This window comes from Pyrus communis, chromosome 13 (assembly GCF_041283825.1).
Source record: "Pyrus communis isolate YQ-2024b chromosome 13, ASM4128382v1, whole genome shotgun sequence".
Classification (NCBI taxonomy): Eukaryota; Viridiplantae; Streptophyta; class Magnoliopsida; order Rosales; family Rosaceae; genus Pyrus; species Pyrus communis.
Window position 1 is genome coordinate 27,937,774 of NC_142577.1, and position 25,948 is coordinate 27,963,721.

The 25,948-nt window shown below is 39.3% G+C and overlaps 3 protein-coding genes across 3 annotated transcripts; 2 read left to right on the forward strand and 1 right to left on the reverse strand.

Moving 5' to 3' along the window:
* Positions 1-2,973: 2,973 nt before the first annotated feature.
* On the forward strand, positions 2,974-9,874 carry LOC137736436 (rhamnogalacturonan I rhamnosyltransferase 1-like). The gene is made up of 10 exons (XM_068475702.2): positions 2,974-3,167; positions 3,298-3,309; positions 6,908-7,242; positions 7,423-7,490; positions 7,605-7,693; positions 8,089-8,254; positions 8,348-8,637; positions 8,888-9,092; positions 9,173-9,330; positions 9,435-9,874. Exons 1-10 carry the CDS (start codon positions 2,974-2,976, stop codon positions 9,679-9,681), a joined length of 1,764 nt encoding a protein of 587 aa, XP_068331803.2. The 3' UTR covers positions 9,682-9,874.
* Positions 9,875-10,220: 346 nt separating this feature from the next.
* Positions 10,221-13,728, reverse strand: LOC137737933 (transcription factor BIM2). The gene is made up of 7 exons (XM_068477521.2): positions 13,288-13,728; positions 12,956-13,040; positions 12,369-12,438; positions 12,178-12,273; positions 11,289-11,710; positions 10,893-11,022; positions 10,221-10,632 (listed from the first exon to the last, which is right to left on the reverse strand). Exons 1-7 carry the CDS (start codon positions 13,382-13,384, stop codon positions 10,531-10,533), a joined length of 1,002 nt encoding a protein of 333 aa, XP_068333622.1. The 5' UTR covers positions 13,385-13,728; the 3' UTR covers positions 10,221-10,530.
* Positions 13,729-19,431: 5,703 nt separating this feature from the next.
* Positions 19,432-21,636, forward strand: LOC137736337 (uncharacterized). The gene is made up of 2 exons (XM_068475622.1): positions 19,432-20,814; positions 21,142-21,636. Exons 1-2 carry the CDS (start codon positions 19,432-19,434, stop codon positions 21,634-21,636), a joined length of 1,878 nt encoding a protein of 625 aa, XP_068331723.1.
* The last annotated feature ends 4,312 nt before the right edge of the window (positions 21,637-25,948 follow it).

The window sequence follows — 25,948 nt, forward strand, 5'->3', positions numbered from 1 at the left end:
TTGCCTTGATTCATGACAACATCTAATTCCCTATGTCATGGCTGCCTTGGTTAATGATGGTTTCATTTATTATTTTGAGGCATTTATTTATGACTATTTTGATTTCTTGGTTCATGATTGCCTCGATATATTGTTGCCTAATTCCTAATTACAAGTTCCTGTAATGTTTCTTGATTGTTCATATATGCAAGTACAAGTAAAAAGATGATTAGGTCACCAAATTTGTGAAACCCAATCTCTGCTTAGAGAACCTGCATGTGGCATTCATCTTGGTTGAAAAGACACAGAATTAGGCAAATTCTACAAAGAAGGGAAATTTTGAGTGGTTTGTTTTTGTGCAATGTTGGATGCTTGTAAATTTTTCTCTTCATAAGCATGCGTATTTTTTATTTATTTCAATTTTCTTCCTTGATCTCCTTGGTTGAATGCAAGTAAAGTTGAAACTAAACTATTTTCATGCACTGGTTGATGGTGTGTAAATGAACATTGCGAGAATGTATTTTGGTAAAATTATATTGCAGTGTGTGTGCTATCTGCTGCTGTGATTCTTCTGGTAAAGTTTCCTCGTTAAACAACAGATTGAGTGCATGCTCTGGGACATGACTAATCAAATGATGTTTTTCATTAGTTTATTAGTATGATTATATCCCATTTATTTAAAAATGGAAGATGAAGTGGCTTTATGATCTGCATATGCAACGTGTTTGGCTGCAGTGAGAATGCATTTTTCATCTATTTCTGTTGTGATCAATATACTGATCCGTATATTGTTGGGACTATATCACTTTGAGTTTTATCTTTTTTGCCACTATACTAACAGTTTGGTTTGCAGTAAATGTTAAGAACAATTAAGAACATTGTTCGATTACAGTAAAGGAAGAATGGTTGTTGTTTAAAACTCAAGAAATGTTCACATTCTTTTCCAAAGAAAGGGATGTATAAATTGTTGGTGGTTTTAATCAGTGTATGGCATCATGTAGATCAGGCCATATTCTTGTCCAAAGACTTGTAATAATTGCATGATAAGATCCTTGAATGATGGCTATCCAATGAAGGTCAATGTCAGTTTATATCTCTTGCCCAAAGGTGTGATATAAACATGCATTTAACAATCACTAATGATTGTTTCAAGTTTTCCATGTCTTCTTAAGATAGTCCTTACAGTTTTCCAGATGATTTCAACTGGCGTATCAGGATAGATTTAAGGACTGGGAATCTTCACGTTTTGAGATTGTGCCGCTGCTGTGTTATGCGGGCAAAAGCAGATGCTGAGGTATCACTCTAATGCTTTCATTCTTTCCCATGTTGTTACTGTTGAAGTATAACCTTCAGACTTCTTTCCCATGTGTGTTACACAAGTCTTTCCCATGCGTGCTGTCAGAAGACAGCAGATGGTACTGCCATATACTTGATATAATTGCATGAAAAGATCTTGTAATGGTGGGTGTACAATAAAGAATGAATGGTTGCTTATAGTTTTAACTAAAGGTATGTTATAAGCATGCATTTCAACGATTTTTCCATGTCTTCTTCAGTGAATACCTCGGCTATGAACCTGTGCTATTTGTTTATTGTGATAAGAAATCCTAATGCTTTATGCATGTATAAAATTCGTATGATGATTGCTACAGTTTTTCTATAGCATGATTAATTGTTCTAATGCCATATGCTGCTGCCAAAGTTTTATTCACAGCAGGAAAAGGAATATATGGTTTGGAGATTAAAACACTGTAAGCTGCGCTTTTATCATTCTAGAATTGGTAGTCATGGTTGTTTCAGATTCACAAACGATGATCGATATCTGATTGAAATCTGGTATATGATTGAAATCAGTTTCTTGATATCTAAATATGTATTGGCAATAGGCATTGGTGTAGATTGTAGCTTAGTAAATTTATGTTGAACTTGAATATGGCTGGTAGGTTGCAAGGTTCCTGATACATGTGAAAACGATCTATAATTATAACTTACTTGTGTAGAAAATTGGTTTTTCATTTGACGTTTGGATGATTTCTACAATCAAATTGAAATGCTAAAGTTTTATGCAGGTTTTCAACACTAATAATCTCTATACTTGAACAAATGTTTGAATAAATCTTCACCAAAGTGGGAATTATTAAGAAATTTTGTTCAAGGGATTCTTAATTGAATTTTGTGAGTGACAATTCATTGCATAAGACCAATCTTTCAAAAGAAAGAAATAGTGAATGGCTTGAACTGTGATGTGTGTAGTATTTTATAAAAGTTTAAAGTCAACTTTGTTCCCTTGTCCAAAGACATGATTTGAGTTGTAACTTGAAATTTTTGTGAAATAGCTCTGCAAATAAGGATGCATGATTAAGATTGCATAACTGATATTTTATGTCTCTTGCCCAAAGGTGTTACATAAAATTGCATGTCATGGTTATTCACTCAATGACTAGTTTATCTGCATAAGGCAAAATTGAGGCTCGGTTGGAAGCATTAGGCAAACTCATTGGAGTTTGATAAAGGATCGAATATGATTGTATCATATTTGATGTTGTTTCATATATATATGCAATGTTTGAAATGATGAATTACTAATCAAACTGAGGTTTAATGAGCTGGTTATTGTAAAAGGCTTATCATTGGAGAACAATGGCTTGACAATGATGTTTGGTTTGATCAGTGGGAGTGTAAATAATAGACATGTTAAATATGTTTGTTTGCTCTGTTAATATCATGCATGAGTAGTTTTGGGGGATGTGATTTCAGAGTGTTAGTACAAATTATGAAGTACTAATTTTCTGGGGTTCAACTTTTGAAGCTATTCATGGCAGATATGAGTTGTTGTATGGTTGACATGACTTGAGTGATCACAAAGGGATTGGCTTAATACGTTGGACAAGGAACATGATAAGTGGAAGTTCAAAAGTGGGAGAATGTTAGGTTTTGAACTTACACATATCATGATAAGGATACCTAAACGTGGGTTCAAACCAATTAGGAGTCATGGCCATGTCAATAACTGATCTCCTAGAATTAAGGGATATGGGACGTGATAAGGATGCTTACATTGCTCCACGTCAAAAGAAACTGATTGCTGCAGTTCATAGCAGTTGCTATCCAATCATCTTGATAGATGGAAGTTGGAGAAGTTCAGTTCGATATAATAAAGGATTCCCTGCTCACAAAGAAAATGTTCTGTAATCAGGGTTCTATCACCATTGGAACATAAGGTCTTGAGTGAGTAGAAGAATTCTCATGTGTTACCAGTAAACACACCCTGCACCAGGTTTTTCAGTTGGTGTTGATGCTGTCTTTGTTGCTGGGCAGATGGGTTCTCAGGTATGGTCGATCTCTTTTTAATGCCAACTCTTGTAATGTTATATGTAAGATATGTTGTTTGTGATCCTTGTTGAAGACTAACCATTTATAGTTCCTACACTCTCCACTGCCAGCGCCCCTAAAATGCGCCATCTTCTGATTGCTTGAATGGGAATTCTCATTATCAGGGAAAGCAATAAAAAAAAATTCGACTTTGTCTTTCGTGTCTGTGAGAACGAGTGAAAAGCTGTTTAATTCCTTCCAAAAAAAAAAAACAAAAGAAAGAAAAAGGCATGGCATACCTGCAAAATTGTAATGCGCGATGAACAATGTAGTAAACTAGAAAAATTTATCAATTTGGGAGCAGTTTATGCACTTGATGTATAGGTGCTTTAATTTTAAGAAAACTAATGAAATAGGTTTGAAAATTTTGAGTTTTAATGATAAGGACAAAATAAAGAGTAAAGTGAATAGTACCAGAATTGACTTTTTAGTGTAAAAATGTGGTTTTTCGTTAAAGTGAAGAGTACTGTGAACTTTTCGTTAAAACTTCCTTAATTTTAAGAAAATAAATATCACTACACCTAAAGCTAGTTAACTAATAAATATAAATAATATAAAATTAAATCTAAATTAGCTAAATACATCACAAGTGGCCATTTACTATAGTGGTGGAAATGTGTTAAGTCCTTGCATGATGGCGTGGGTTCAAACTTCCTGGGTCACTAACATAACATCTAATCTAACAAATTTATTGTTTGACAAAAAAAAAAAAAAAAAGCTAAATACATCAATCATGTGAAACTCATACATTATTTGGTTTTAATTTTTTTTACTTTGTTACTGCAAGAAAATTGACTGTCAAATTATATGTCACATGTGACATGTGTACGAGGCAAAACTTTCTGTAGCCATGCAATCACAGTCTCAGTTTCGTCAAGCAAACTAAATCGACTATATTTCCTTTTCAGTCTTAAATAACAAAATTAGTGTTATTATCGTTAATAATTAATAGACATTTGGGCCCAGTACATCTATCGGTGTCTTTAATAAACCTGGTATGTGCTGTGAATTAATTTCATAAGTAATTGGCTTGTAAACTTTTAAGGTTTGCTTTGTATTAATCATTAACTTACGTAAGTGGTACCAAAAATTTCCAAGATTCGGATTATAATTAAAGATTAAAACCTATCACCCATGTAGTTCACAATCATTTAATTTATTTTCTGAAAAGCACAATCATATATTAGCTAGGATTGTGTAAGATTGTTTGTTTACTCACAAACGCTTTGAAATTTTTAATCGGATCGATATCTTTGTGCTCTTATTTTGATATTCTTAATTACTTTGAATGGTGTAAATTACAAAAGGTGCGTCAAAATTAATCAAAGTGTGTTGTCAGAAATGGGGAATGGTGCTCTCTCTCTCTCTCTCTCTCTCTCTCTCTCTCTCTCTCTCTCTCTCTCTCTCTCTCTCTCTCTCTCTCTCTCTCTCTCTCTCTCTCTCTCTCTCTCTCTCTCTCTCTCTCTCTCTCTCTATATATATATATATAGCTTCACTTTTTTATTTTTTCGGACATGTCACAACTTTGTGGTGACGGTCACACCGTCATATGATGTTAATATTATGAGTTATAATATGAGTGCATGACTAACATCAAGCATGTTTCATGGACTTTGATAGGTGCATTATTTATCATATTTTCATAATAATTATCCTTATGTTTTGTTAAGGAATTGATCTTAAAAGAGCCTTATTACTTTCCTTTTCTCAGTTTCAGCCATTCTATGCACTTAGGACGTTTTTGGTGATAATTCGACTTTCCGAAGGAGTTTTGATGCAATGCCAATTGGAGAAGAAAGCTAAGAGGCTGAAGATCGTTGTGTCCTAATTTCATAATTTTCCATGGAACCATTCATTCTAGTTTTACAAATCAATTCCGCAAAAGTTGTTTTCCGGTCAGAATTGCGCAACTGTGGGAGAATAGAGATTTGAAGGCTTTCCTGATTTTCCCTAGTGGTGTGTGATATATGCCTGGAAAGATAAGAGATAAAGATACGTTTCCCATATTGTTACAGAATTTTCCAGAAGATAAATCGACCCCAAAACTGGCGTGCAAGACAGATAATGTATTTCCCAAGTCAAGAAGTATTCTTTCTTAGTTTGTGTCATTAATTGTTTAGGAGTTTGTTTTGTTTTAGGAGAGTTTCTCCCAAACCTTTTAGGGTTTTTCTAGTATAAATAAGTGCCCTAAGCTCTCTCTAAGATATCCATCTACCCCCGCATCCCCCTATATCACCCACACCATACTATACCATTCACCATATCCGCAATAAGTGAAGAAGAGCTTAGGGACGTGCTTTGCCATGGACTCCAGGTTCTATCTTCTTTTATTTTTATTTCTATGTGTAACTAAGTTATTTTCTAAGGTTTATGATGAAGCCATGACATGAATATTTGCGAAGTACTTTGTTAATTATTATCCGATTATATGTCATGTTATATTCTTAATCTTTGTCGGTATTTTATTCTAGGTTCGAATTTCTAATGACTTATCACCTTTGGGAATTTTGCATCTAGATAGTTAGATAAATCTATGAGGATGACCAATCAATTAGGTTTATTGGAACTAAGGTTAAGAAGAGTAGACAAACTAGTGAGGATGACCAATATCAAGCTAGTCCTTCTTACTTGGTTGACATGATTCTTCTATGCTTAATGGGTTTTTATGTGTTTAATTGTATGTCTAACCAATAGGATATAATTATCATGTAGAGATACAAGAGTTTGCCTGACCACAGATTAATTCATACCTTAGAAAGAACAACCTTTAACATTGACATGGTTATTGGATAGTAATTGGCTCTAGGAAAAGTAAATAGGATTGTTATTGGTGGATTCATAACCTTAGGCTTTCTTGTGTTGTGTGTTTGTTTTAGTTAATTGTCTTTTCTTTTTCTTGTTAATTTTAGTCTTACTCAATTATTCAATTAAATATATCCTTTGTTTGTTTAATTAAGTCTAGCATGCTTAATCGGTTAAATTGGTGTTAAAGCAATCCCTGTGGAATCGACCTCATATTTGCATATATTACTACAATTGATTCGTGCGCTTGCGAGTTTAATTTGGTTTAAATTAATCTATTATTTAGGTTGGTTTAAATACACGTCAGACTTAAGATGAAGTAATAAAAATAGATATATGTGTTATAAATTAAAGAATTGATAACACCACATAATGTCAGTGTGTCACACCAAAAAACTTCTAAGATAAATTCTACAACATGAAAATATGCTTGTCTAGCAATTATGAGTATGAAACTGTAGTTGCCTTACTTTAATTTGGTTGCAAATGAATGGTTGATGTATGACTCTTTCTCTCTTTTCTTTCATGCCTAACCGTAATCAAGAACACAACTCTCAATATTTATGAATTATGGGAGTGCATGAGCTCCCTTTAAAAGCAACAATGTATCTCCATTTTTAGACGCGGCTCCTCAGGCCAGCTTTGTTATACAAAAAGCTGGTCGATAAAAACCGCCTCAAAATTTCTATTTTTTTAATATTTGCTGTCACTGGAAGAGCTAGTTCATATATATGGTTGAAGAAGTATTGTGAAGATGGAAAAAAACTAAAGGTGGTTTCGAAGGGTCTGAATTTGGGGAGGCCAACGTGAAGCAACATAAGATGGAACACTATTTGAAGTATTTTGGAGGAATCAAAGTGGACAAATTGATAGGAGGATCCAACTTCAAAGGCGAGAGGTTGACGAGCTTGATCATTGCGCAGTCACGGTTATGCAGACTCAAGTTGTTTGCTTGTACAGCCACAATCATGCTGCTTCTCATCTGCGTCTGCGCGGTGCAGCTGAGCACGCTCAGCGATGTAACCCGGGTTTTGATGTTTCGCTCGAATTCTCAAACCATCACTCCGCCACAAATTACTGGAACTGAAAGTGAGTGTCCACAACTTTCTCATAAGGTTAATAATATTTGTTATTAATGCCAGTGGTTAGTTTGATATACATTGTTGGCTTGTTTTTTTGATAACATAAGCTTTTCGGGCAAGTAGTTGTCTAACACGGTATCTTACAATAGTCAAGATTTGGTTTGAAGACTTGTGTTCATTTTTGCAGGGGATTCTGAGAATAATGGATATCTGATGGTCTCATCCAATGGAGGATTGAATCAAATGCGGGCTGGTGTAAGTACTTTTCTATTTATATTTTATAAGTACTTCTCTACTTATATTTTATTCTTAATTTGCATTGATATTCTTGAAAATTCAAGTAATGCTCTTCAAAATCTTACACTGCAGATTTGTGACATGGTGGCTATTGCAAGTTTTATGAATGTCACGCTTATAGTTCCTGAGTTGGACAATACCTCCTTTTGGAATGATCGCAGGTTAGTCAAATTACAACTCTCTCTCCCTATGTCTTTCACTTAAACTTGAGTAGGGTGCCTTGTCAAACCACTATTACAAAAGCATAAGATCCATGCCTTTTGGTTTTCTTCCAACTCAACTCTGGTCCACTCGGTATGAGAGATGCCTTAGTTAGAACAAATTTTAGAGTCTGCCTGTTAGACCACGTGATTGTGCTATTGCACGTAATTAAAGAGGGTCGTTTATATTTTCTTTTCTCCCTTCCCTACCCATGATACCATCCGATTCTCTCAATAGCCGTATATGGTCGGTCGGACAAATGTTTTTCGCCCGAGTCACTAGTGAGGCAACCCCAGCCAAGTACCTTCATTAACAATAAATTAAATCTGACAGAGTTGAATACTTAATTTTGCAGTCGGTTTGAAGATATATTTGATGTGGATTACTTCATTGCATCTCTGAGAGATGAAGTCAGGATACTAAAAGCTCTGCCTGATAAGCAGAAAAGAAGAGTAGAGATAGCTACCCTCTATTCCATGGCTCCTGTTAGCTGGGCCAACATGAAATATTACTACGAACTGGTATTTAAGATTAATTCTTTAATCATTGCCATTGTGTTATACTATTAATGTTAATTACAACTAATCTTTTGTTAATACTTGATTCGTACGCAGATTCTTCCTCGCATAAAGAAGAATGAAGTGCTGCATTTCACTCAGGCCGATACCAGGCTTGCGAATAATGGGATCCCCAAGGAGGTTCAGAAACTGCGGTGCAAAGCGAATTACAGAGCTCTGAGATTCACTCCTCCTATTGAGGAACTGGGAAAGAAGATTGTTAGGATTCTGAGGGAAAAGGGTCCGTTCCTAGTTCTTCATCTGAGATATGAAATGGACATGTTGGCATTTTCTGGTTGTACGGAAGGTTGCAATGCCAAAGAAATTGAAGAATTAACAAATATGAGGTTAGAGTGAGAAGAAAATCTTTGGTAGGGCAGTATGATCACGTCATTCTTATGACATCTCTCAAAAGTATAGACAATGTGGGGTCCCATGAAAACCCAAATGACCGGCTTGTTTGTAAGAACTTTATAACGTGGTCAGACCGCTCTAAAGATTTTAAGATTTTCTCAATCTTAATTTCAGTTCCTTTTTAGTTGTTTCTTTTCATAAATTCAAATATGATTAACTTGCGGATGTTAATATATTAAACAGGTTTGCTTACCCACGGTGGAAGCAGAAAATAATAGATTCTGTTAAGAAAAGAAGAGTTGGGGCGTGCCCCTTAACTCCTGAGGAAACTGCACTTGCACTGAGGGCTTTGGATATTGATCCTGGCATCCAAGTTTATATCGCTGCCGGCGATATATACGGCGGAGAAAGAAGAATGGTGCCTCTGAGACTAGCCTTTCCCCATACGGTTAGTTGCTTGAACCTCAAGAAACAACTCGATTACAAGTATTATACCCATGTTCAACGCTTATTATCGTCTGCAAACAGGTTAAAAAGGAGACGTTGCTGGAATCCTCCGACCTCGAGCCCTTCAGGAACCATTCAAACCGAATGGCAGCATTGGATTATATGGTGTCATTGGAAAGCGACATCTTCGTTCCTACTTATAAAGGAAACATGGCAAGAATTGTTGAAGGCCATAGAAGGTATGTAACATACGTTACCAATATATTACTATGCTAATTTCTTTCTCAATGACATTTGATACATAATTATACATACATAAGTGTGCGCGTGCACAAGAGCGCAGATACTTGGGGTTCAGGACGACAATTCGGCTACATAGAAAGCTTCTGGTGGAATTGATACGCCAGTACAAGAATGGAAGTCTGAGCTGGGATGAATTTTCACAGGCAGTAAAAACAGGGCACGCTGATCGCATGGGAAGCCCAGCTCCAAGATTGGAGATTCTTGGCAAGCCTAAGGAAGAAGAATATTTCTATAGCAATCCCCAGGAATGTTTGCCACAAATTGTTTTAAAACCAAAAGGTCTCTGATATAGCGGAGATAAACTTCGGTGAACATGTCTGACTAGTGTAGCTTTCACACCGTCAAATCTGTGTCAAACCAAAATATAAGGAGTATCATTATTATCAGAGGTGCCCAAAAGTTGCTCAGCAAATGACGTAGAAACCCCTACCCAAAAATTGGGTAGCGTGGTTGGTATGTACCTTAGATTCCACTTCGCTGGGCAGCATCCCTAAATGTAAAATAAGCATTCTTTTATTTATATTTTCTTTGAAATTTGAAGTAAACATTACAAGGAGAAGATTAGGGTTTTGTGATGTTCCACCATTAAGTCCATCGAAACTAAATGATCCTTGCCACTGATGCAAACTGTTTGCCCTAAACAAATAAGGATAATGCTAGAAGACCAAAATTTTAAACTTAATTTGTAAATCAAATAACCTGTCATCAATAAGAAACAAGCACGTTAATTGACAATTAATAATTCAATTATCTACAACCACATCATTCGGTTTGTAAATTAGGTTTTAAAATTTTGATCTCTCTAGCCTTACCCAACAAATAATCCTCGAGACACGAACTAACAACTTTATTACCACGAAATGGCACCTGAATGGCTCCAATTGATACATTCGAAACAATTATGTACGATAAAACTAACATATGGGTGACGGCATCTCCTAACACGGGTTCCTTCCTCAAAGAAATCTATAACTGAGGGAAATTGTTCTCAACATGGGTTTAATGAAATATGTAAAGGAAAAAACCAAAGCACTGCATGTACACTAACCAGAAGATGGACACTAAGACATCCCAAAGCAGAATAAAGGAGTAAAAATATGGGTGACGGCGGAGAATAAGGAGACTCCACACTAGTTTTATGTCTTGAGGCGCTTATGAGCTTGATCGGAGTCCTCTCCACTGCCAGCGTCCCTAAAATGCGCCATCATCTGATTGCTTGAATGGGGATTCTCATTATCCTGGAAAGCAATACAAATTTTGAGACTTTATCTTTCCTGTCTGTGAGAACGAATGAAAAACCTTAGCACAGTCCCGTGTAGCGTAACCATACAGGTTGACAAATCCATGGGAATGGATGGAAAGAGTATTGTAATTTGAAATAAACAGACCCGCATGGTTTAGAAAGATGGTTAACGGAGAGAGTGGTCGGGCAGTGGAAAGAAAAGCAAATAAATGGAACCACTTATACTATTCCAGGTCATCAATACCCAACATATACCTTAGAAGCTGGTGTTCCAGAGGACAGCCCTCGGTTTGCACGATTCCCAAGATCAATCTGCACTGAGATACTAGCATGCGACAGATCAACACCTGCACTCTGCAGCACTTGGCTCAGAGAGTTTAATAACCTGTTCATAATTTGGACAGTTAGAACTCAGAAGCTGAGAAACTGATCAAGAAAATGCATGACGTACACTGTATCACTATGATAATATACAAACAACTTGAGCAAATGTGATCAATAATAAGGTCCGGAGTCATAATAGTTAATCGACAGGATCGAAGCAAAACGTAGTACAGAAAATATTTCCAAAAGTTAAATGAGACTCATAGTATGTTCTAATTTCGATGTTTCTCAAACTGGTGGTTCTATAACTATAGTTTGAGTACTCACCCTTGTGAATAAACACTTGAGATGCTTATTGTTCCTCCTTCAACTGTCAGCTGCTCGTGTTGGCTCAGTGCATCACTAGCACTAGTGGTGGGACACTGAGTTGATTGAGCATCAGAAATTTGTCCCTGGAGAGGATGGGCAAGCACACCACCACTTCTGACCGGGGGAGTAATGTTTGGTAGTGGCATAGGCAGAGGAATCCTCTTGTTCACTATCTCAGGTTGCTGATCCACTATTTTGGAGGCAACATCCCTGCTAGGGTCAGTTTCTACTGGATTCGAAGTGCTGTTTCCCAGCATGTTCGGATTGATAGAGATGTTATTTTCATCAAATTTCCCAGGAAATGGTGACACCGGTGCAGTGTCACTTTTTATGGCCTGAGGATTACCAACAAAACTCTGAACACGCCAGTGACTGTTTCTCTGTTTCATGAAGGAGGTACATGTTAGATCCAAAAGTATCTTTGACAAGAAAGTAAGTGACATATTCAGATGCTATGGTCGTTGTCTTTTGTCCACCAGAAAACATGAATTAGAAGCAGTTTAATATGATTCCACCTTAACAACAATTGAGTCCATCCCATAATTACCCAATTAATCAACTTTTTATGCAAAGAACCAATGACAACAACTCCAAAAGGAAAAAGGTTGCCAAAAATGCTTAGCCAAAGTAGGGCCATAAATAATTACATACTCTTGAAAGGAATTATAGTGTGCTTTATGCAGGACGGGAACTCGGGAAGCAGTCAGATGCTCCTCAGTATAATTGCATAGATCAATCCGATTTCTATAGTATGCACATATGCAGCTATTAACACCTGCCTTTGTGCTTTCAGGTGAACATAGTACCTTACACCCAGACTATATAAGACCAAGATTCAGAACAATACCCATGGCATCAACTTTGTGGGCTCAGGACTCCAACCCTGGTATGAACCTTCATATTTGTGGACTTTTTCCTGTAAGTACTGGACATACTCGATCACCTGCAAAAAAAATGATAAATAACCAAGTAAGCTTACAGTGTGGTTTCAAAATTAGTTTGACAACTTGCACAGTTATCCATACACAAAGAACGTACCTCGAGCAGGAATGATGCCGTATCTCTTTTCTGATCACTATGGGGTATTAGATCTCTCAATATCTGGAACCTGAAAGAAAAATTTAAGCTCCCTTAAGCTCTATTGACAAGTAAATTGACAGCTCACTAAACCAATTACACAACAAGAAACACATAATTCCATGGGCTACCAATCGTAACACCAGAACTTCAACGTCTATGATGTAATGACCATGTGACCGATCCATGTTTAAACTACATGAACAGCACTTGGTTAAATAAAAACCATGGAAGCTTCAAACTTTATCTATCCTATAGAAGTTGAACTAATCAAGTAATGGACTTGTTTTCAAAGAAGAAATTATATTCGCAAGGTGACAAGTAATTGGCTAAACAAGCACCATCATCAACTAATCAGCTGCTAAGTACCGTACAAACATCAAAAGCACTGTCAAACTAATTACACCAATCCAATAGTATCGAGTAGTAAATAGTGCGCAATGTCCTCCGAATAAACTACCCCGCCCCTTCTGTTTCGAACCCCAATTTGCCAAAGTAAATTTCGAAATGCGAAAATTTGCTGAAGAACAGATGCACATAAAGCTTACCTCTCATTGATCTTGCTCCTCCTCCTCTGCTCTGTGACTGAATGTTTCGATCGAATAGCACTAGCCTTATCGTTGTTCTTAGCATCTAGTTTCCATATCCAAAATCCAGAATTCCAAATTAGAAAACAGAAATGCATGCTTCCCTCTAAACACCCATAAAATCAAAAGGAAAAACATAGCTAAAAACAGTAAAGGTGAAATATTTCTTACTCAAATTCCAATCAAACAAAGAACATTACAATTGCCAATGTAGTAAATCCTCAAATTATAACGTTGGATCTACAAATTCGAGATAACCATGATCGAAAACAAGGTGGTTATAAATATGTCACCTTTGCTGTTGGAATTGGAAGGACCTTCTTTCCTGGAGCCAAACTCCTCCTCGTCGTACTCATCCTCCTCCTGGTTGCCTTTCGTGGCGGTTCTCATCCTCCTCTATGTGAATTCTTATGGGTCTGGATTTAAATTCCAAGACTTTATGGACAAATCTGAAAAATACCCGGATAAGAAAATCTCAGATACTTTATGCTCGGCGCCGGAATTGGAGATTTGAGGTGGCTGATTGCGTAATTGAAGACGGCGGAGAATTGGGTTGGGGTGTTTTTTTCGGGTTTTCTGCCGGCAGAGGAACCCCGGTTTAGTTGAGGCAGCTACTGACGCTGGCTTGCAACCACCGTGACTCCGGTCACTCGAGAACTTGATGGAGCAAACATTAGCTTGTGGGTAACCTCACGTGCTTCCGGTGAGGTCACTTAAGTGGGCTTGCTAAAAATAGAATTTTAACGCAACTGTTCATTTTAAAAAAATCACATTTTTACATTAAAAAATCAAACTTGAGACTATTCACTGTACTCCTTATTTTGTCATTTTCGTTAAAACTCAAAGTTTTCAAACCATTTTCATTAATTTCTTTTTATCTATTTATTTATTATTTTCTCTTTTCTTTTTCCTACTTGGCAAAGCTACGAGGGTTGATGGATTAACGGTCACGATGTAATGGACGACCAAAGCTAAGATTATAATCTTTCTCAAACCCATAGTGCAGTATTGGAAATGTGTTAAGCTTTTACATGACGGCGTGACTTCAAAATTTGTTGGTGACTAATTTATCATATAATCTAACAAAATCTATTGTTTGACCAAAAAAAAAATTCAAATTTTGCTTGGGAAAATAATTTCTTTGAAAATGGGGTGATTTTCACAAACTTTTTAAACTTCTCACACTCTTCTTATTGTGATTGTTGAATTGAATAAACCAAAGAAATTAACAGAAAACATTAAACACCAAGGTGCGAGAAGTAGTGGCTGATTCAGGATTTGAATCTTGGAGATCCTAATGTTAAAGGTCCAAGTTTTTTAAATAGAAACAACGCGAAGCGTGCAAAAAATAAATTTCAGTTCATTCACTGAGGTATTTCGTTGAACACTTGGTGGGCTTATTGTCGTCAGCAACCATGTTGCACAATGTCAACATATATCAACATATGCTAAAGTAATCTGATTAGTGATATCAGGAGAATTTATCAAGTATTATTGATGCAATCTGTCGAGATATGTCTAGCAGGTATTACATCAAACACTTGATATGTACAAAAGAAACTCGTACGAAATATTCTGAGGGTTTAAAACATTCACATGTATATTTTTCCAACTCCAAATGATCATAAGACTATCTTGATCTCAATATGCATCCGCACAAAAAGCTGAAAAAGTGTGCATATTTTCGTTCTTTAAATGTGCTCAACTTAGGCTGACAGAGCTTGTATTTGCCTACATATTGCTACACGACCTGAACAAATCCCCGATCACGCACAAGTTAGTAAGCCAAAACCGAGCCACTGACTTACGCATAATCATCACTAATCAGCGTTGTTGGCTGTTTTCTCTCCTCGTGTGAGAGTGCTTCCTCTCTCCTGGTGTGAGAGTGCTTCCTCCTTCGTGAGTTCCGCCACTGTGCGTGTGGTTACGGATTATTTCGATCTCTGTTATGTGCTTTTCAGGTCAAGATCGTGGGCTTTGATCTACTGGGTGGTGGGCAACTGAGTCTCTGGAAGCAGGAAGGTTGGTGGAGAGATGGCCTAGGGTGACGGATCGGGATTGGGGCTTTTCAACCTAGGTCGATCTACCCCACGAAGGATGCAGGGGATGTTGCGCTGATCTGATTGGGGGGTTGGCTTCTGTCAGTTTGGATCTGTAGGATCTGTGCGTTTTGGGGCTTCACCTGTGGTGATTTTTATATGGGGCAGTGGGTTTCTATCATACGGGTAGGTAGTAGAGGGGGGTGATGTAAGGGTTTAGGGTGACGGCAAGGGGTGGGGCTTCTCAATTTTAGGGTGACTCTCTCTTCGTGGGGGACTGGGGTGTGTTGGGGTTTATCAATTTAGGGAGACTCTCTCTTCGGGGGGTGCTGGGGTGGGCGTTGTGGATGGGTTGGAGATTATAAAGTCTTCTGTCTAGGTTGTGGGGATGGGTCTGTAGGTGGAATGGGGTGGGGTTTCAAATTCTGATAAACTTCCGTCTCGAGGGTGGTGGGGATTGCTGGGGTGACCCGAGTAAAGAATGTTTTGGGTGATCCATTTGAGGGTGTGTGTGTGTGTGTATGTATGAGTGGGTGGCTTCGTTGGATGTTGGGGGCTAAAAAGAGTGCTGGGTTTTCTGTTTTGCCCATTATCATCGAGTTGTATTGCTTCAGCTGGTCTCTCACAGCTCCGTTTCCGCCTGAGTTGATACCCTTGAAACAATAAAAATCATCACCGATCAAGGTTCTGTCTCGACTGTGGCCTCTTAATTGTTGTTTTCATCTGGCTGTTTCCAGCTGGGTTTGCACCCTTCAAATCCTAGATACCAAAGGTCTGATCAGTTCTCTGAAGCTTGGGTTTGATTATGTTCGGCTTCGTTCTGCTCCTCGCCTTCCTGTTCACAAGGTTAGTTTTTCCCAGCTTTGATTCACAAGATTCGCCTTCCTGCTTAATTGTCTAAGCCTCTGAGAGAAGAATGAGGCTGATGGATGAGTAGGTTCGGTCGAAAGGTAATACAATGCTTTTGAGACTTTTGATGCCATTGCTCTTTTGAGACCTGTGATTATAGCAGGGGGGATAATTCCGATCCACTTTGGTTGGGGGGTGGGGGTGTCAGCGAGTGGGAGGAGTGGCGTACCAGCTTTTAGTTTGGTTGATTGGTTGCTTTTATGAGGATTCTATCGATGTGTTGACTATGTGGCAGAGTTGAAGAAAGAAATCAGCTGATATCTGGGGGGCTTATAAGGGTGGTCTGAGGTTGTTTACAGAAAGTACAGGTTTTTCTACGTCTCAGGTTGGGAGTGTGGGGCAGCGGTGTTACAGTGTGATGGCGACTAGTGGGGTGGAGGAACTGGTGGTTCAACTGAACCAAACACTGGAGTTATCCACTATGGAGCAGGGAGTTAAATTGGTTGGGAAGGTTTTTACGCTGAAACCAGTGAACAAATGGGGAGTCAAGAATATTCTTAGAGCGGCTTGGAAAGAATTGGGTGAGGTGGAAATAAAATGGGTAAGGGAGAATGTCTTTATTATATCGGTCAAAGATGAACATGTGGCTTCAAAGATCATTGAGCAGGTCCCCTGGGCAGTGATGAAGAAGGTATTCTCGGTCGTGAAATGGCCTCCGGAGCTCGCCTTAGAGGAGCTGGAGTTGAATGCTGTTCCATTTTGGATTCAAATAAGGGGAATTCCGCTAGGCTTAGCATCTGTTGAGAATGTTCGGCGTGTAATCAAAGAAGTTGGGGAATTTATAGCCATGGAGGATCCCGGACACGCTCGTGGTTTTGTCCGAGTAAGAATCTCAGTTGATACGGAGAAGCCTTTATTTAAGGGATGCTGGATTCGAAGGGAGTCAAATAAGGAAACCTGGGTGGAATTTCGGTATGAACGGCTTCAAGATTTCTGCTACAAGTGTGGACGGATTGGGCATATCAATACAGAATGCTCCGCTGAGATGTCTGGAGAATGGGAGGTAGCATATGGAGAGTGGATTAAGGCGCCGCCGATAAGAGAGGTGGTGATACCAAAGAGAGTGGAGTGTGTGGGCAGGGGGGAACGCCGGCAGGCCGGGGCGGTGCGCGGACCGGGCTTCACGTCTGCACATAATCAAGATAGATTACGGATGTCAAACTTACAAAGAAGGGAGCGCAATCAAACCATTTAGACTGGGGGAGCATCTAAGAGTCGTGGCACAGATAAAAAAAAATGGCGTAGAAGAATGCGGGGGGAGGGAGAGGATTCGTCTTCCTGCTCTGAAATGGAAAGCATCAAAACAGTTGGTGAAGGACAATCGGGCGATGTCCAGGAGGGCAATGATACTCTGTCCGTCCAGGGTAATGACCCACTCTGGAGCAGTAAAAGATGTGGGGAAGCACAGGATTTGATGCTAACTCAAGCTCCACAGAAGAAACTAAAGGGCCCGGTTACGGAGGAGAACTGCCAAGGTAGGGCGGCAGAGATAGGAAGGAAGTTAAACAGCAAGGATGGAGGGCTAACGATGGAAAGCGTGAACCGTACGACGGAGGAAAATAAGGAAGAAATAAGTGAGAATACTGGAAGACAGGATGTAATGGAAGGGGGGTCGGATTTCGATAAAGGTAGGATGGTGACACGGAAGGCGGGCAAGTGGGCTCGGGGCGGTGGCGGCTGGCCTTCAACAGCCGCAGGCCAGCCATGAGTTATATCTTCTGGAACTGTCGTGGGCTTGGGTCGGACACGACAGTCAGGGCTCTCCATGGGCTTATTCGAAAAAAGAGACCCTCTATGATCTTTTTATCGGAGACTAAGATGAAAGATCATAAAATTCTAGGGGTGAGAAGGAGATTGGGTTATGTTCATGGCTTTGATGTTTCGCCAGTTGGAGTTTCTGGAGGATTGAGCTTGTGGTGGGAGGACAATCTGGAGGTTAATATTATCTTTTCGTCCAAGAATATTATTGATGCTGTGATGAAAATTAAAGGGCAAATGCATTGGAGTCGGATTACGGGGGTGTACGGAACGCCGTATAGAGTTGAAAAAAATCTGTTTTGGGAATGGATGGTTAACCACTTTACCCCAACGGACATTCCTTGGATTTGTGGCGGGGATTTCAACGAATTCCTGTGGGATCATGAGAAGTCTGGTGGAGTTGAGGTTTTGTACAACAGGCCAAGGTTCTTAGAAGAGTTTCTGTCTTCCTCCCAGCTGATGGATTTGGGTTTCAATGGGCCGGCCTTTACGTGGAGAGGATTGAGAAAAAGGGATTGGGTGGAGGAGAGGTTAGACAGGGTCATGGCGAATGAAAAGTGGCAGCAACTCTGGCCGAACGCCCAAGTTATACATGAAACAGTTTTAGCATCAGACCACTGCCCAGTTAGTCTTATTTCTAATATTGAAGGGCAGAAAGGAAGGAAGATATTTAGGTTTGAGGCGTATTGGGTCTCAGAGGAAGAGTGTAAGAATTTGGTGGAACAGTGCTGGGATAGGCGGCATAATGGCAGCCCTGTGAATAGGTGGGTGAGATCTTTAAACGATTGCCGTTATCGTTTAAGCAGGTGGAATCGCAATAAGTTTATGGGGCGAGGGAACAGGATCCATGATCTTCTTTCCCAGTTAGATTTGCTCCAGCGGGAATGGGGTCCAAACTATGATGAGATAAGGGAGATTTCTCGGCGGATTGATGAATTAAGACTCCAAGAGGAGAGTTATTGGTGCCAGCGATCGAGGGTAAAATGGTTGAGGGAGGGGGATGCCAACACTCAGTTTTTTCACTCTTCAACCCTTCAGAGGCGAAGAAGAAATAAGATAGTGAAGCTTAGGGATGAGAATGGGAACTGGGTGGAGAATCCGGCTAAGGTGCGCCAATTGGTGGATAATCACTTCACTTCAGTTTTTAGCTCGGCAGGGGATCGTAACTGGGGGTCGCTGCTAGATTGCATGAATCCCTCGGTCTCGCCAGAAATGAATGAGGCGCTAATTGCACCAGTCACGGAGGAGGAGATAAAGGCGGCGGCTGGGAATATGGGAGGGCTTAAGGCTCCTGGCCCCGACGGTTTCCAGGGGATCTTTTATCAGACATACTGGGAGATTGTGAGGGAGGGTGTTTCGGCTTTGGTTAGAGATTTGATTCAGGATGCTGCGGGTTCGAGTTTGATAAATCAGACTCATGTGGTGCTGATTCCCAAAGTCCCGAACCCGGAAGTTGTGTCGCAATTCAGGCCGATTAGCCTGTGCAACTACTCGTACAAAATTCTGTCAAAGATTCTTGCTAACCGGTTGAAGGTATTGTTACCCAAAATCATCTCTCCTTCTCAGAATGCTTTTGTGGCGGGTAGACAAATTCAGGATTGTATTGGCATAGCCCATGAGATGTTTCATTATCTGAAGGGAAGGAAAGCTCGGAATAGATTTGAAATGGGGATTAAACTTGATATGCAGAAGGCGTATGATAGGGTTGAATGAGATTTTTTGGATGCGGTAATGGAAAGAATGGGTTTTTGCAGTAGCTGGAGATCGCTAATTAATGGGTGTATTTCATCTGTGAAGTTCGTTGTTCTCCTAAATGGGCAGGCTGGGAAGTCTTTTGCTCCCTCGCGGGGTCTCCGACAGGGGGATCCTCTTTCTCCTTATTTATTTATTTTGATGGGGGAAGTTCTATCCAAGCTGATTCAGGGTGCGGTTGACCAAGGTAGATTGGAAGGTGTTAAGATGGGTGGTTCCGGACCAGTGATTTCTCACCTCTTCTTTGCGGATGATACCCTTCTGTTTTTGCGGGCTGATATGAAAAACTGCCGGAATTTGAGACATCTGCTGGACAATTTCTGTGTCGCGTCGGGGCAGAAGGTCAATTTGGAGAAATCCAGTGTATTTTTTGGGGCTAATGTTCCGAAGGTGAATGCTAATCAGATGGGGAACGCCCTTGGTATGAAGGTTGTAATCAATCCGGGAACATATTTGGGGGTCCCTACCATATGGGGTCGGTCGAAAAAGGGTGGTCTTGCTTATGTGAAAGGAAGAGTTATGGAAAAGCTTCAAGGGTGGAAACAAAATACTTTGTCCCGTGCCGGTAAAGAGGTTTTAATTAAGGCTGTTATCCAAGCTATCCCGGCATACCCAATGTGCATTTTCAAATTCCCAGCCGCTGTTTGTAAGGAATTGGATGCGCTGGTGACTGGGTTTTGGTGGGGATGCAAGGAGGGAGCCCACAAGATTCACTGGGTTTCAAAGGAGGTTTTGGGTTTGCCAAAAGACATGGGTGGTTTAGGCTTCAGAAATTTTCAGGATTTTAATGATGCTCTGCTTGCTAAACAGTGCTGGCGCTTAATCACGGAACCGGATTCGCTGTGGGCTAAGGTGATTAAGGCTCGGTATTTTCCACATAGCTCAATCTGGGATGCGAAGAAGGGTGGGAGGGCCTCTTGGGCGTGGAGCAGCCTCATCTGTGGCAGGGACTTGATTAGGGAGGGCTCCCATTGGCAGATTTTGGGTGGTCAGGAGGTGCGGGTGTGGCAGGATAGGTGGCTTCCATCCTTGCCCCTTGGACACCCGGTGCCGGTTGGCCAGGTTACGGTTACTCCCAGTTTAAGGGTCAGTGCACTTATCTGTCCGGAGTCGGGGCGGTGGAATATTAACTTTTTACAGCCTTTCATATCGGGGGAGGCTATGCAGGCTATTGAGGCGACGCCTCTTGGAGATTTAAGTCGTAAAGATAGGCTTATCTGGGATATGAGTAAGAACGGCTCTTATTCGGTCAAGTCGGGATACAGATGGATGCAAGGAAGATCGCTGGCGAGAAGGGATTTGCGTCGGCCTTCTGTTCGTGGGGTTCCCAAAGCGTTTTGGAAGGGGATTTGGAAGCTGGAGGTGCCCCCCAAGTTGCGGCATTTCTTGTGGCTTTCTGTTCACAATTGTCTTCCTACTCGGGATGCACTGTTCCGACGAAGGTCCTCTCAAACCTCTAATTGTCCTATTTGCTGCTGCCATGATGAAACTATTGAGCACATTTTCCTTTCCTGCTCTTGGGTTGAGCCAATCTGGTTTTGAGGGGCTTTGGGTTATAAAATGGATCGTCTTTCTCTTCCTTCTTGGTCGGACTGGCTTCAGGGGGTTTTCTCTCCGAATTTTTGCAACTCTGGAGATATAATGTGGAGACAATCTTATATTGTTTTTACCTGTTGGTGCATATGAAAGGCTCGCTGTGATTTTATTTTCAAAGGGGTGCCCATTAACCCGTTAAAGGTCCTGGCTGATGTCTCTGCGGCGGTGAGCTCGTTTTTTGGTGCAATGGCAAAGGCTGGGGATAGTGGAATGGGTGTCGGCAGGAGGAACTCTCAGGTTACGAGATGGTGTGCTCCGGCCTACCCTTTTGTGAAGATTAATGTGGATGCTAGCTGGTCCAAGGCTTCAAAGATGGGTTTTGCTGGATTAATTGTGAGGGACATGGAGAATAAGTTCGTGGCTGCTGCGCGGCATCCTATTACTGCTCCTTCTGCTGCAGCAGCGGAGGCTTATGCGTTGTTGCACGGGTGCAGACTAGGTGCAGAGCTGGGTGTAAGGTATGTAATTCTGGAATCCGACTCTCTGGATGCGATTAAATGTCTGTCTAGCTCGCTGTCAATGGGTAGTTGGGAGGCATACCCGGTGCTGGCTAGGGTTAAACAGTTGGGGGGGGGGGGATTTCATTGATTGTCGATGGTCTTGGGTGCCACGGTCTGCTAATGGCGTGGCTCACAAGATTGCATCGATTGGTTTTACGGAGATGAGTGATGTCGTTTGGGTCGTTAGGCCCCCATCTTCGTTGGTCTATGTATTGAACAATGACGGATTACCTTGCCCTCATTAATGGGTTATGGTGGTGCTGGGGGTGACGCCTCTACTTGGTGGAGGGGTCGTTGTGGTTTATCCCTTGACACTGCTTGGTATTGTTATGTTGTTTGCCTCTCTGTAGGCTTTTTTATGATATGGATCTTGGTTTCAAAACAAAAAAAAAAAAAATCATCACTAATCAGCCCATAATTTACTAGGTGGGCTTTAGACTTTGGTATATGTTGTAGCTACTAACACCTTGTGTATGGCCCATTTTTTTCTAATCATCATTTAACAATTTGTTTAAAAGTACTTTTAAAATGACTAAAAAATTTTTGGTAAAAATATTTTTGAAACTAATCCTTTGTCATCAAATGGACAATGGAAAAGCACTTTAAATGCTTTTAGTAAGAAGCATATATCTAGTGCTTATTCCAAAAAAACATTTAAAATGTTTTTGGAATCCAAAATCAATTTCTCCAAAAACGTTTTAGTCATTTAAAAGCACTTCCAAACGAGCCATAATTTAGAGTAGTTATGTGTACATCCAGTTTACGTCATAAGTTAGCCTTTGAAAGAAAATAAATCTAGGTTACCTTGTCCTTATAGACTTAAGGCTAGTTTGAAACTATTTTTAAAATGGCCGAAAACGTTTTTGTGAAAATGTTTTTGTGAAAATGTTTTTGGAACCAATCTATAAGAATTTCTTGTGAGAAGTACTTTAAGTGCTTTTGAAACCCCAAAATTTTTTATTTTTTCTAAAAGCGGTTTTAGTCATTTTAAAAGCTTTCAAACGAGCCATTAGATTTGCTTCTTTACCACCTTACCACCTTTGTTTGTTGAGAATCATAGCAATCACCTTTGTTTGTTAAGTTCTAATTCAGTATAAGCTTGACTAAATTGATTCCGAGTGGAAGTTCCAACCAACGATGGTAGATTAGATTGTGACGTTTGTCTGGACACCCAGTCTGGAAATACTTGTAAATTCAATATCTTGGGAACTAAATCTGTTTAGGTAGCAGTAGCAGTCAAACATGTATCTGCAGAATTCCTCAGGAAATTAAGATTATACTGGACTCAGAAGTCAACGTACTTCTGTAAACTAAAGTAAAAATGTGTGGAAACACTAGCTTACTCGTTTTGAGTCAATTCTGCATGATTAAATCTACTGTAATGTATATATTTTATTCTTTTTGAGCGGGAAATTGGGTAACAAGTTGAGATAAGAACGCAATTTTAGCCTGATAACTTTTTTTCGTTGATGAAAAGGACCCCAACAACACTGAAAGTACTTATATATATGCTATTTTAGGGTCGTCCGTTTGGAAATGTTTATCTACGATGTGCTTCTCCTTACAAACGCTTTGTAATAAGTACGTCAAATTTCTAATACAAATTCAAGTGATTTTGAGAGTTATACCAAAACGCTTTTCTTCGAACAACACTATTATAGTGAGAATATGCTGTATCATTGAATGAGTCAGTTGCCATTAAACGATCGAGTTTGTAATTCATGAAAGTTGAATTTAAAATCGTTTCCTTATTACATAACCATAATCCTTCGGTCATATTTTAAAGGGATACTTTGGATGCGGTTCTTACCTACCAATGTTCTTTGACTGAAGTCTTTGTGATTTTTAGTTTTTAATTGAAGTCCCTGATATTAATGTAATAATATATTTTTATGTAGGTTATTATATTTTTAAATTAAAATGAAATTTGTAGTTATTTATATTAATGAGATTTTAAATAAAACTCATAATATATGGGATTAAAAATATTAAAGATAAATTATACTCTCCTATATATTGTGTATATATATCTATATATGGGTACTGTGACATCCCACATCATCCAGGGAAGTGATTTTTATATGTATTCTCATCCGTACCTAGCACGAGGCCTTTTGGGAGCTCACTGGCTTCGAGTTCCATGGAAACTCCAAAGTTAAGCGAGTAGCGCGTGAGAGTGTGATGGGGGCCCAAAGCCGACAATATCATGCTACGGTAGTGGAGCGGGCTCAGGAAGTGGTCCCCCCCCCCCGGGGCGAGATGTGACAATTTGGTATCAGAGCCTAACCCTGGTCGTGATGTGCCAACAAGGACGTCGAGTCCCTAAGGGGGGTGGATTGTGACATCCCACATCGCCCAGGGGAGTGATCTTTATATGTATATTCTCATCCCTACCTAGCACGAGGCCTTTTGGGAGCTCACTGGCTTCGGGTTCCATGGGAACTCCGAAGTTAAGCGAGTAGCGCGCGAGAGCACTCTCAGGATGGGTGACCCATCGGGAAGTTCTCGTGTAAGTTCTTAGAAACAAAACCGTGAGGGTGTACTGGGGGGCCCAAAGCAGACAATATCATGCTACGGTGGTGGAGCGGGCCCGAGAAGTGGTCCCTCTGGGGCCAGGATGTGATAGGTACGTTCATCAAAACTAACCAAAAAATTATTGTACCAAAGCATGGGTACATTTTTCAAAAACCAAAAAAAATAAAAGATAATAGGCTTAATAACATTATTAAATTTCTTCTATTAAACTTGACGTAGATACATTCTCAAATCAACGAAATAGAATGTACCCATATAAGTTTAAAAAATGGATTAGAGAAAAGATTGAATGAATTTTATTTAAAAAATGGGTACATTTTATATTAAAAAAGGGTACATTTTTCATATAACAAATTGGTATATTTAAGAATGGGTACATATAAGATTAAAAATTTGAACTTTTAATGGGTACAAATTCTATTTTTTATTTTTTATATTTTGGAAATGTTTGAATTAAAAATTAATTATGATTTTAATAAGGGTGTGAGTATTAAAACTCTAAATCAATTACTAATTTTTATTATAAAAATTATGTAACTCACATGTAATTCATTAATATATTAATGCTAGAAACTTTGATCAAAATCTAAAAATTGATAAGGTCTTAATCAATAAACATTAAAACTAAGTACCTGATACTAATTTTCTATTTTTTAAATCTCGATATGCAACATGAAGGTTGATGCACCCTCGTCTGCATGGATGTTGATCCACATGAACAGTACACGATAACAAAGATGATGACCCAACACGGCCTAAAAGAACGGGCTCTGAACAAGAAAACAAGCAGTAAAAGTCCCAGTTGTTTCGACCAAAAAAAAAAGTCCTTGTTGTTCTGTCCATCTCTAACTCTGACCCTTAAAAATTCCAAATCCATGTGCGCTCACCACCTACCGGAAACTCGATATGCACCCTCGTGGACGGTGACACTGGCCAACCAATCAGATGGCGCCACTGGTTTGATGAAACATGAGAATCTTTGGGTGTTATGTGGCAAGGTGCAATCGACAAGGATTTGTCCACTGTATTTATTTAGGAATCCGGATTCTCGTCAGATCTTCTTTGTGAGCATTATGGGGATCTGTGAATTGTGTATATTCATTGTACATTATAGGATCAGAAATCATTTTAAATATTTTTATTTAAAATTAACACACAAATAGTATCTCAAAAAATGATTGCACGATATACAATGAACAAACATAATTCACGGATTCCTAGGACCCTCACAAAAAAATCCAAAGAGGATCATGTTGGTTTGTTTAGGGTAAGTATATGCTAATCCAATGTATCCGGTCGGTGGGCAAACGGGTGTGGCTCAGCGATTGGGTAGAATTGTTCAATACAACAAAACCGTAGTAGAAAACGCCATTAAAACGGTAGTAGAGAGCATGATGCCGCATAATATCACCACTTGTAATAAAAATAGAAACAAAAAGTAAAAAATAAGATGAAAATTGTACTTAAAAAAAGCAGGTGGCTAGGATAATATCGACAAGTCGGATTTTAAAGTAATTATCAGTTTCGTTTTCTCCATCACGTGTGTAGACTGCAGTCTTTGGGGATTTGGATTGATTGAGAAGGAGAGGAATTTTGTAACGGAGCCCCATGTGGCAGCCCTACCTATCTTAATCTTCTTAATTAATTAATTAATATTGTAATCGAGCCATATGGCTAATTGTTACGATTGGTCAGGTTTGAAGTTCAATTTTTACGAAAAACGAATTTGAATCACGTTATGAGGTTAAGTTCATCTTTTTTTTTTAGCATAAAAATATCATTTATTCAAAAAACAGAAAGAAAAAAAAAGATTGTTATGGATGAAGTGTCATATTTACTTTATTTAAATTTATAGTTTAATGTTG

Bases quoted from the DNA above. Each gene is read 5' to 3' on its own strand.
- LOC137736436 (XM_068475702.2), top strand. From the start codon at position 2,974: ATGGCCATGTCAATAACTGATCTCCTAGAATTAAGGGATATGGGACGT. The intron at 9,093-9,172 runs GTTAGTTGCTTG...GTCTGCAAACAG, and splicing joins GACTAGCCTTTCCCCATACG to GTTAAAAAGGAGACGTTGCT. The intron at 9,331-9,434 runs GTATGTAACATA...ACAAGAGCGCAG, and splicing joins ATTGTTGAAGGCCATAGAAG to ATACTTGGGGTTCAGGACGA.
- LOC137737933 (XM_068477521.2), bottom strand. From the start codon at position 13,384: ATGAGAACCGCCACGAAAGGCAACCAGGAGGAGGATGAGTACGACGAG. The intron at 13,041-13,287 runs GTGACATATTTA...TATGGAAACTAG, and splicing joins TTCCAATTCCAACAGCAAAG to ATGCTAAGAACAACGATAAG. The intron at 11,023-11,288 runs GTGAGTACTCAA...AATTATGAACAG, and splicing joins TCAAGTGTTTATTCACAAGG to GTTATTAAACTCTCTGAGCC.
- LOC137736337 (XM_068475622.1), top strand. From the start codon at position 19,432: ATGGAAAGAATGGGTTTTTGCAGTAGCTGGAGATCGCTAATTAATGGG. The intron at 20,815-21,141 runs GTGCCCCCCAAG...TGCATATGAAAG, and splicing joins AGGGGATTTGGAAGCTGGAG to GCTCGCTGTGATTTTATTTT.